The sequence below is a fragment of the Tachysurus fulvidraco genome, chromosome 17 (genome assembly GCF_022655615.1).
Source record: "Tachysurus fulvidraco isolate hzauxx_2018 chromosome 17, HZAU_PFXX_2.0, whole genome shotgun sequence".
NCBI lineage: Eukaryota > Metazoa > Chordata > Actinopteri > Siluriformes > Bagridae > Tachysurus > Tachysurus fulvidraco.
The window spans coordinates 22,455,904-22,468,011 of record NC_062534.1 but is presented as its reverse complement, the minus strand read 5'-3'; the positions used below and the strand labels follow the sequence as shown (position 1 = coordinate 22,468,011).

Here is a 12,108-nt window from a genome sequence, read left to right as displayed (position 1 = left end):
ATGTTCGACACGTTTGTTTAGAAACCGCACAGACAAACAAAAAATTTTAATTTAGCACGTATAGAAGGAGCCTCCAGTGTCAGGAGGAATTGCTGTTTTCTGGTTATTTATGAGGAAAAAGCATTTAATACAATCTGTAAACAAATTTAACAAATTTAAGTACAGTAACATCGACTAGTATGATGATACTGTTATTCCTTCTACAACCTAAACCCTTCCTACTCCTATTACTGTAGATAGAGAAAAGGATGAAAGATAAAAGGCAAGAGAAAAAAAAGTTTTGATCAGGGGTTTAGACACTAAATAGAGAGAGAAGGTAGTTTTTAATCATCCCAGTGACTCGATTCAATTCGATGTTTGTTTCTAATGTTTAGCGCTTTTAACAAGGATCTCAGAGTAGCTTCAAAGATCATAAAATTCTAATTAAAATGAATTTGCATTTATACAAACCTGAGCTATGGGAAGGAAAATCTCCTTTAGATGGTAATCTTCAGAAGAACCAGACTCTAAAGAAAACCTCATCCTCATTTGAGTGACACCAAAGAGTGGGATTATAAATTATTATAACCACCTGAAAGTGGGATTATAAATTATTATAAACACCTGAAAGTGGGATTATAAATTATTATAAACACCAATGAGTGGGATTATAAATTATTATAAACACCAATGAGTGGGATTATAAATTATTATAAACACCAATGAGTGGGATTATAAATGATTATAAACATCAGAGAGTGGGATTATACATTATTATATACACTGGAGAGTGGGATTATAAATTATTATAAACATCGGGATGTGGGATTATAAATTAATATATACACTGGAGAGTGGGATTATAAATTATAAACACCAGAGTGGGATTATAAAATATTATAAACACCAGAGAGTGGGATTATGAATAATGTCCTTTCTACAGTTACACAGTCGATTGTGTAACCAGGAGCTCCTCGTAAATTAGCTCGTCTTCTGAGTTTATTATATATTCAACTCCTCCCTGCCAAAGGCTTCATATGCTCACTGAAGGAGATTAACCTGATTAAAGAGGTTGTTCTACTCAAAGTCTTCATGGGGTTAGCAACATCTCTTCAATATTCTGTCTCAATGTTTTCATTCTATTCACCAAAAATATTCATTCACTGATTCTGTTTTTTTAATGGGGTGTGTAAACTTTTGACTGAGTGAGCTGTTGTACTCTGGTTAGGATCATAGGATGTGCAGTTCCCATGTCAGCGTGCAGCTGTGTGCAGGAACATGACGCCTCTATGACTCCATTTGTCTTTGGCTGAGAGGGAAAGCTCAAGGCTTCGGGCCGGATGTGTTCGCTCTGGTCAATGTATAACTCGCTCTGTTAGAGTCCAGTCAAATCACCGCTCCGAGGAATCCGCAGTGCAGCGTGACAGGAACGTGGGAGCTAATAGGATGCAGCGAGCAGACTGAGATTATACTGGAGAATATTTGATGGAGAATCAGTCATCACTGTTAGATAATATTTTTTAATTTAAACCGCTGTACGTGCGGGCGGGGGGGGGGGGGGTAATGGCGGCTTTGACTCCACCTACTTGAATGTCTTGCCATAATTTGACCGATCTTGCCAAATATACTAATAGTTAAGATATGAAGAGACACATTCAAGAGGATGGAGACTTCGATGGAGGTCGAGCTATGTTTAAATGATGCTCTGTGAAGGTAAATAATCTGCATTGGGGTGGTTCGGAGAAGCAGAGCTCCTGGTACCAGCAGCACACTCTAAGTCAGCGGTGTCAGACTCAAATTCACAGTGGGCCAAAATATAAAACTGAGATAAAGTCACAGGCCAAACTGAATATTTATTGAAAAATTAACTGCAATTAACTGATATGTACAGTAATGTTCAACCTTTTTCATATGGAAACAAACTTTAGTTTTGCTTAAACACAGGATTTGGAACAACTCCTGAATTCTTTCCCGAGTCAATAACTCCTGAGCTAAACGCTGTTACTACACAAAACGCGGTTGTAGCTGCCTCTCTACATTACTACGATAGAAAAGAGGTGTTATTTGTGTAGTAACAGCGTTTAGCTCAGGAGTTATTGACTCGGGAAACTCCAACCTGTGAATATGTGGCCGACTTCCTGCTCCTTCAGTTCTCTCCAGCGCTGGAAAGCTGATCCTATATTAACACGTCCTACTTCTTGTCCTTATCGTAAGTCTTTCTTCTCTTTCTTTCTTTGTTTTTATCCTCCATGTTGATGTTAAAACCGCTTTCTGCTAATGTCACACATGATCACTGAACACTCTCTCTGCTGCATATTGACAAGCCCCGCCCCTTTCTGCTCATTGGCTACACGTTTGTTTTGATTTTTGTTTTGATTTTTGTTTATTATTCGGCCCGACTCAGTTTTCTGAAGCATTTCTCAAAAATCGGAGACCCTGCCTTTAACGACTGTCAACAGAGAATGAGGGGCGCTTGCTGTTCGTGACTACACGTCGATACAGTGGCAAAGCATTCTGGGATTTGTAGTATTAGCGGAGCATGCGGCTAGTCATTATTTGCACATTTGATATAATCTCGCGGGCCAAATATAATTACACCAGAGTTTGACACCTCTGCTCTAAGTGATTTATTTCTTTCCTAACACAATTTTTTTTCTTTATTAAAGAATAATGTCATGATTTTTATCCATTTAGAATTCGATTTCATGTTGAGGAAAATACCATGAAGAGCTGTCGTCAGAGACTTAATCGACACCTTCTGACCAATCAGAATCAAGAAAAACTTCATTAGCCATAAAAGGTGGGGGGTGCTTTGTTGTTTTTTTTGGGTTTTTTTTGTGTTTTTTTTTATTTACTTCCTTCCTATTATCATTATTGTTGTCATTTTTCTTACTTTACTCCCTTTCCATGTAAAACCAAACTGGGATTCTGTATTATTTGTCTTTGTTTGCAATACAAAGACTTTGCGAAAAATAAATAAATAAACGATCAGCAGCTGAGGTCTTTGAGATGTTTAATGTGACACGCTCGGGGCCCGATCCTGATCCTCGTTCAATTTTAAAACCCATAAAGAGCCGAAAGATCCTTCATCATTTTAAAAGACTATAAATGAATATTAAAATAATAATAATAATAATAAAAAACATTCACAGCTCATTTATCCCCATAATTGTGTTTATGGAGAATGTGCGGTAAATTGGTGGTCTTTATAATCTGTGTGTCGAATCTTCAAAGAAGCTCGGATAAAACAATCGGCCGTCTTCACTCGCTGCAGGTTCATTACACACGCAGAATCTTCTGGAACGACACATTTCCTGCTGTTTAGGATCAAAGCCATAGAAATCAGAAAGCCTTTAAAGTGGCTACACGATGCTGCGTAATGAAACGCCGCTAACGGCAGATAATAGGTTCGTTTTAGAGGCGATCGCTGAGTCAGACTCGGTGCTTCATCAGAGGAAGTGATGCTTGTCGAGTAGGAGCAGCGTCTAACGAAGACGAACCGCTGGGAAACACAAACACCACAAATCACATCAAAGTCTTTAGAGGATTACTAGCAGGTTTAAACTTGTGCTATAAACTAAAAATTAAAAATACTGCTTTGTGACGAAAATTTGGGTTTAAGTCTGTTAAGTAAACACAGTGTAAAAAAATGATAGTTAGGAAAGTGTGTGAGTTAAACAGCGTGTCGTGTGTTCGGATTATATCGACTTAGCGACACTATAGTTAACGTAGCGAGCTGGCGTCATTGTAGGAATAAAGGTGAAACAATTACTTTATGATTTCAAGACGGTGAAGCAAGCAAACGTTTTTAAATGAAGTGGAATTTAAAAAAAAGAAAATCGTACCATTAAATACAATAAATTCTAAGTTTTATATCGAGATATTGACTTGTTCTGTAAACACAATCGTTACCGTCTCATATGGGGTCGGATCGAACGGATTCATTTTATTCCTGCGACGTTTGTTAAATCCACTTTTGTTCCTTTTCTCAGATCCTGCGCGTCTGATTGGCTGACTTCTCTACGCATAGCATCGGTTATCACTTCAATAACGATCCTGAACGACGAGTTAAGCTAAAAGTGTTACAGCTGCGCTTTAGTGTGTTATTAACTGACATTAACATGATTGAATAATACATACATACGTTTATAAGCTTTATATATATTTATACACTAACCGTACACGTTTATTAGGAACTCCTGCACGGTTCTTCGGTCGGTTATCCGATCAGCCGGTCGTACGGCAGCGGTGCGATGCGGCGTACATAATCAGAAGGATACGGATCAAGAGCTTCAGATAATGTTCACAGCAAACATCAGAATGAAGTCAAAAGTCTCTGATGAGTTTTTCCACACACAACAGTCTCTAGAACAGTGAGTGAGAGACTCGATGATGATGATAAGAGAGAGATGCAGAGGAACTCAAATAATCAAATAATAACTCAAATAATCACTCTTTACACACACGATGAGCAGAAAATGCATCACGGGACATGGACACGGCACAGAAAACATGGTGACATGGATGATCTACAAGAGCAGCAGACCACAGTAAGTTCCTCTAGACTCTTCCAGGAAGAGGAATCTGACACCATGTTACAAAAATAATAAAATGATCTTTTTTCCCTTCATCTTCATGTGTGTCAGATTCGTGCTCTTGATTGACAGGAGAGGAACCTGATGTGATCTTCTGATCTTGTAGATCATCTACCTCAAGGTTTGATGTGAAGATTAACCGAAGCTCTTGACATGTATGCATTGTGCTGTCGCTGCCACGTGATTGGCTGATTGGATAAATGCGTTCATGCGTACAGGTGTTCCTAATAAATTAGCAAAATATATATAATCACACACATATATATATATATATATATATATATATATATAATGTAGCGTAATAATGGTTGTGATACTGGGACTTGATCCCGTGAGCTGCCGTGTGACTGCGACGTCGATCTTAATTTGTTTGTCAGGGAGCATGACGAGAAAATGAGGGCGCATTAAGGGGATTAGAGACGTGGTGCAGCGGCGCATTCCTGAGTGTCTGCCGTCAATCTCACCTTCTCTGTCATCCAAAGCTGCACAAAGGTACTGTACGCTTTCGCCTCCGATTATTCATTACACGTCACTTCTCACCTCGCTGCTTTGTGAGTATGTACGAAAACATGCGTGTCGGACAATCGGTACACAAAACACCACACAAAAAAATAGATTCAGTCTGGAATTCGAACTGAACGTCAGTTTAATTCCACAACATGGCAAAAGTGACAGACGTCCTTGTTGACACCCCTGCAGAACCGCGCAGTCCTATTTATTTATTTGTTTGTTTGTTTGTTTGTTTATTTATGGGGGGGGGTGTTGGTGGTATTTTTTTCTCCAATAAATACTTCAGTGACTCTGTGATTACACCTTCGGTCTTTCTCTACAGATTATATACACAGGAAACAGAGTTACACATCAGCAACTAAGCTCTAAGAACGCTGGGTGTGATCTAAAGCTCGTTAGTTAATTAGTAACCGACCGGTAAGTAACGCATCAGTCGCTGAGCGGCGGCGGGTTAGCGGTTTAACAGGACGCACACGCGGTAATACGGATAAGGATACGGATTTCTCTCGCGTGATGACGTCACGCTCGTTGTCGAAGCTCCCTGTTGTGCACTACAAAGGGTCGAGAAACCGCCTGCTTCCCTGCAGGAACATTTCCCAACAACTCATTAGCTTTATCAGAGCTCCGGTTCTCAATTACATGAGCTTTGTTCTTCTACGTTAGACAGATGCGCGGATTACAGAACGACCGACTTTTGTCTTTTTTCTTTTTTCAGTCACGATATCACTTTCTGCAGATTTCTGGAGTTCGCTCCCAAGCATTTCACTCACCAAGGCACATGTGCTGTGGTGATGTGACCATAAAAGTGACTTGACCTGACTTGACTTGACTTTTAGCAACATTTAAAAGTTATGTGAACTTTAACATCTCAACCAAATGATAACAAACAGATTCGATCAAAACACTGTTTTTTCTCACGCTTCCTAAGACATAACAGGAACCTTTTACTCCTCATCACAGGAACCAGCTCCAATTTGTTTAGTTCCAGGAATCTTTACTAAACATCGCAGGTCGATGAAATGCATTCCAGCAGATTTACAGCACTGTGCTTTACTTTATTAAAGCTTTATTTAAGCTAAAGTTGTATATCAGAGGTGATTGGGTTGAAAAATATGTCTCTTTTCAAAATAAATACGGAAGTCTTATTTATGCGTCTAATCGAAGCGATATCTGATGAACGACTCGGTGTTTCCTGTTGGCTTGTCATTTTTCTTACAGATTAAACAACCGTCAGGATTACAGAATAACCACCTGTTTTTAACCAGTATATATAAGTGATCATGTGTCAGAGGTTTGATATAAACAGCAGCCTTAACTGTACTGTACTGTGCTTGATTTAATAAGCTACATGAAAATCGCTTAGCCAATCAGACAGTCCAATCAAAACCACATGATAACGATCAGCTTCGATTTATATATACATTAACTTGCTTTCTCACTGTGTAATAAACTCACGTAAGAAGTCTCGTAATACCCTGTGTAGTGCACCTCTTTAGGGAGTAGGGAATAGGGAATCAGCCATAGTTACATAGTCACTGAGCGACTGTTCAGTACTGACGAGTGAACAACGAATCGGTTCTTTCAAACAAATCTGTCTGACTCAAACTCCATATGTTCGGATTTCTTTTTCCCCTCGTCGTCTATTACATAGTATAGTGATCTGCACGATAGTGGCTCGTTTACACACTTATATATGACGACAATTTCAGCTCATAGATTTAAGATGTTATTTTTTGCGTCACTGTATGAAGTGATTTAGAAATCCGCTTTAAACTCTTAAATTACGTTCCTCACTGTCCACCAACATACGTGTCATCACTAACAACAGGATCATCCTCACTATTAATAATAATAATAATAATAATAATAATAATATTATGTCAACGATGACTGCTGTAACTTCTCTGCTGTTTTCTCTGACGCTTTAAGTAGTTTAGCTCCGTCTTGCTCTAATTTTGTTATGATGGTGATAATCACAGCCTGACATCGTCAATGTTATCATAACTGACCTGTAAATAAAGTCAGCTGGAATTTAATGACAATCTTAGTACAAGTGGGTTGTTTGGGTGGAAAGTTTAGGAACTTTCCGGCTTCTGTAAAGATCGAAACTAGCATTGTACAAACTAAAAAAAAAAACAATCCTAATCTGTTGAATCTTTACCAAGTGGATCATTTTTAATACGTTTACACTGTAAAACGTTCCCCACTGTGCGCTGTAATGTCATCTGAATAACTTCACACTCCAAGCACACGTGAAATAGCTAAGAGACTTATGATGCTGTTTGCATTTCATGATAAGATGAATTAATTAGAAACTTTTCTGACCTGGGAATTCTGTAAGCTAAAACAAAAGCAACACCTCTATTGCTGGCACACATGACAGAAATTTCCTCACCTTTTAATACTTAGATTCATTCATTTAAATGCTTTGTGTCTGTGAACGGATTCACTCGTTTCACTTCAGAAGATTTTCTTTTTTAAAAAAGAACCGACTCGTTGATTAATCACTATCCATCAGTACTGTTCAGATTATTTGTCTGACACTCAGGTACAAAGGTACAGAAGCAGGAATCTGACACTTTCTTGGCCTCTTTTGCACTGGGCCTCCTGCCCCAGGGCTGTTGTCCTTCTCCAGAGTATCAGTGCTCACACCAGTGACTCACACACCGCTGCGTTATCTGAGTCCTGACTGTGCATTGAGCTCAGTCCAGTATCCGAATCATCGTCGTTGCCACTAGGGTTAGTTTTTGAAAGTCCTCGCACCCTCTCCTCCCAGCAGTCACTGTGGTCCACAGAAGATGGTGGTGGAGGTGGAGGCTGACCATCATTTGTAAACACAGCGTCTCCTTCACCTGCGTCTTCATCGCAGTCACCACATGAGTTCAGTTTCTCCAGTAAATCCCTTAGATCACGTTCTTTCTCAGCCCACACCTCCAGGCTCGCGTCCAGCTCGCTCTGCACAGCCTGCAGGTCGGTGTTTATACGCAGTCCGATGTATGAGCTCGTATCCAGCTGAGTTTTGATCCTCTCCTCCTCTAAACGCACGTCTTTTTGGCAAACTGGAGTCTCTGCTTGCTGGATCTCCTCCGTTTCGTCCGCGTCTCCACATCGCCGTGTCATCCATCTGCGGTCAAGCTCCTCTTGGATTTCTCCGGTGAGTCTCTCCACCAGCGCGTGATGCTCGTCCAGCTGCTCTTGGAGTCGGATAATTTGGTCGCAATTTGTCTCCATCAATTCTGCGTCGAGCACCGGGCTCGCTTTCGCGCTGTCCCCCGCGTCCACTAGGTAGGTGTCCTGCACGTAGTTGATCCCGTGGCGCCTCATTCTGTCCGTGTGAACCCTGTCCTCGTGTCTCTCGATCTCACTGTCCAGCTCACGGATGCGCTGCGACTGCTGCCGGATGGTGTGGTCCTGCGAGAGGACGAGGTGCACCATAGTCTCCATCCTCTCAGAGAACTCCTCCACACACGTCTCCTCTTTCTTCTTGTTGAACTTCTCTAACTTGCGGAAAGCTTTTCGGACCACGCGACGCCGTTTCTCCTGTGAGATCTCTGCCTCAGCCGTCATTACAGGCACCGGGGTCGCGGGGTCGCTTGTATCCGCGCACCGACTCTCTTTACTGGGGACCACACGAGCCTCTGCGCTGCGCGGCCCGGTGCTTGGTAACGACGCGTCACTTCTGACCAGCACGAAGCGCACGTTGGGTTGCTCGCGACCCCACGCAGTCCACAGGCGCAGGATCTTTGTCCTGTTGGGCAGCACGCGTTCGTATCCGCGCCATTTCTCCACGATGCAGTAGGATTGCACGGAGCCCGTGAGCGCCGGTGAGCTCCGGTCCTCCAGCAGCACCCGCACCAGATCCGCGCAGTTCGTGCGCCTCGTCACCCCCGACACCAGCTTCTCCTCCCGGCAAACCCACACCGAGACCTTACACTCCTCCACCTCCATCACCGATCACCACACTACGCGGTCACTGCCAGCGCGTCTCATCGCGATTAAACCAAAAGTAAACTTCAAATAAATCCGCAGCGAGCTTCATTCCGTCCATGTGGATGAACAGAAAATCTAATCCCAGTTCATATTCTTCCAGAAACGTGTTAAATGTGCGTGTGTTTCCGTGCTGTAGCGCGTCCCAACCGCCTGCGTGCCATCCTGTGACTCCACTGAACTGCAGCTCTGCCTTAAACCGAGCAAACACACACACACACACACACACACACACACACACACACACACACACACACACACACACACACACACACACACAGGTCACATGACACAACACCTCACGACTTCACACAGCTCCAGGAAACACGTGGACGTTCATCATCCTGTCACTCTCACAGTGACGTCACAGTGCTGCTGTCTGTGACGTAGTTTTATTACTGCTTTATATTATGGGATGGTATTGTTATAGTTTATTTTAATATTAATGTTTACATTAAATAATGAAAAAAAAAATATTTCCCTCCTCCTCCTCTTCCTCCTACCATCAGTAATATAAGGAATAACTACACAAAGGTTTCCTCAATGACCATGAAACAAAACGTATTTACAACTTTATGTATTTATAAAAAGAGCAAAATGAACCTGAATTCATCTGAAGTAAATTTAATCACAAAATAAATAAAAATTCATTATACTGACTTGATGTTTGACAGATTTGTGTCTGATCCGAAAACACAATCAGAACAAAATTCAACAGTTGGTAGAGAAAGTTTATTGTTTAGTCCACAGCGCCATCTTGTGGTGATAAACACGTACTGAGAGAGAGAGAGAGAGAGAGAGAGAGAGAGAGAGAGAGAGAGAGAGAGAGAGAGAGAGAGAGAGAGAGAGAGAGAGAGAGAGAGAGAGAGATGCACACATACACAGAAACATTATACCCACTGTTGAAGCTGTTGACCGGGTAATCGGTCGAATCTCTCACACAGACGCCAAGAGACCGAGATTCTGACGAGCTGCTGATGCTGGAGTTGAGTGGCAGAGTCACGGAGGATGGAGGGATTAACTGGTTATCATCATCGGATGTGTGTATACATCAGGGGTGTGTGTGTACATCAGGTGTGTGTGTATATACATCAGGTGTGTGTGTGTGTGTGTGTGTGTGTGTGTGTGTGTGTGTGTGTGTGTGTATAGATCAGGTGTGTGTATAGATCAGGTGTGTGTGTATACATCAGGTGTGTGTGTATATACACATCAGGTGTGTGTGTATACATCAGGTATGTGTGTATATACATCAGGTGTGTGTGTGTACATCAGGTGTATGTGTGTATGTATACATCAGGTGTGTGTGTACATCAGGTGTGTGTGTGTGTGTATACATCAGGTGTGTGTGTGTACATCAGGTGTATGTGTGTACATCAGGTGTATGTGTGTATATATACATCAGGTGTGTGTGTGTATACATCAGGTGTGTGTGTGTATATACATCAGGTGTGTGTGTGTACATCAGGTGTGTGTGTGTGTGTATACATCAGGTGTGTGTGTGTACATCAGGTGTGTGTGTGTACATCAGGTGTGTGTGTGTACATCAGGTGTATGTGTGTATATATACATCAGGTGTGTGTGTGTGTGTATATACATCAGGTGTGTGTGTGTACATCAGGTGTGTGTGTGTGTATACATCAGGTGTGTGTGTGTACATCAGGTGTATGTGTGTACATCAGGTGTATGTGTGTATATATACATCAGGTGTGTGTGTGTGTGTATACATCAGGTGTGTGTGTGTGTGTGTATATACATCAGGTGTGTGATGTCACATCCTCAGCAGCTAATGAGGAGAAGGTCTGGTGAAGATTCTGCCTCAGCGGTTATAACTGCACAGATTTATGTGCACTAAGATAAATCATTCGGTTTCACGTTCGTCTGAAACATTTTAAAAGCTTGTGTTTCATTTTATTCCAGATTTATGCTGTGATTTAGTGCCAGCGCTTCTACAGACGTTACACGAAAAGGTCGTCGTGACGGCAGAAAGACGTCGGTAACAAACATGAGGACGGAGGAGGAGGAAACGGCAACAAAATGTCTACAAACAACAGCAGCGATGAAACCACGAAACCAACAAAACACGCAAATGGACAGAAAACAATGTTAATGTTCCAGACTCTCAGGCCTTTCGTTAGAGGATCTTCATTACAACCTTTATGATTTTATTCATATCGAGTACAATCTTAAAAAGTCCAAAGCCATCACGCGGTACCCTTAATGACACACACACATAACTTTAGAACATTTTTTACCTTATATACTTTACCTGTGAGCGACATTTCACCATATTAACAGTTAGGCGTCATGGTGTTTATTTTTTCCTCCTGGATTCATTGTGTTTTTAAGCTGAAGTTATTTTGTGGTCTTTTATAGTGAAGGCAACATTCTGACTTTATAAAGCGACTTTACTGTATGTTCTGGATTGTAAATCACTTAAGAGATTAATGATCACTGTGAAGCTTTGTGTTACTCAGGAAGTGAAACAATACATTTCATTAATATTCATCTCTCTATACAGCTGTACATTTTCTATACAGCAGCTTTTGGGCTTCACAAACACTAACACGACGGTTTAAAACACACAAAGCCCCTGATTTATAATACAGGTTTATTTTATGAACTCAAACAAACTATTTAAATCTCTGTGCACTGAATCTGTAAAGGTTTTAAATCGGTCATTTGGACTACAGTTAGATTAACTATGAGAATAAATAGATATTTCTTCAGGATGTTTTAGTGAGATTTTTCACACGACTGAAACAAATATAAAAATGTAAAAGACCATTTTTCTCTGCTTCATCTGTAGGGTTCAAAAGCCGGAATTTTCCATTTGATCAAATTCCACCAAAATAAAAAAAAAAAGTTGTGTCTCATTTTTATAGGAACCTTTAATGAAGATTCTATAGATATGTTTATTATATTTATTTGCAATAAAACAGCGGTAGCTTCGATTTTTTTATTTTTTTTATTTTCTCTAAATCACCTTAAATTGTTAAACATTTCGTTCTACTGTTCGCTTGGAATTGTTGCTTCATGC

General features: G+C 40.9%; 1 protein-coding gene across 1 annotated transcript; it reads right to left on the bottom strand.

Moving 5' to 3' along the window:
* Positions 1 to 2,975: 2,975 nt before the first annotated feature.
* Positions 2,976 to 9,296, bottom strand: rassf10a (Ras association domain family member 10a). The gene is made up of 2 exons (XM_027135900.2): positions 7,480 to 9,296; positions 2,976 to 3,481 (listed from the first exon to the last, which is right to left on the bottom strand). The coding sequence occupies exon 1, from the start codon at positions 9,030 to 9,032 to the stop codon at positions 7,731 to 7,733; it is 1,302 nt and encodes a 433-aa protein (XP_026991701.1). The 5' UTR covers positions 9,033 to 9,296; the 3' UTR covers positions 2,976 to 3,481; positions 7,480 to 7,730.
* Between the last annotated feature and the right edge of the window lie 2,812 nt (positions 9,297 to 12,108).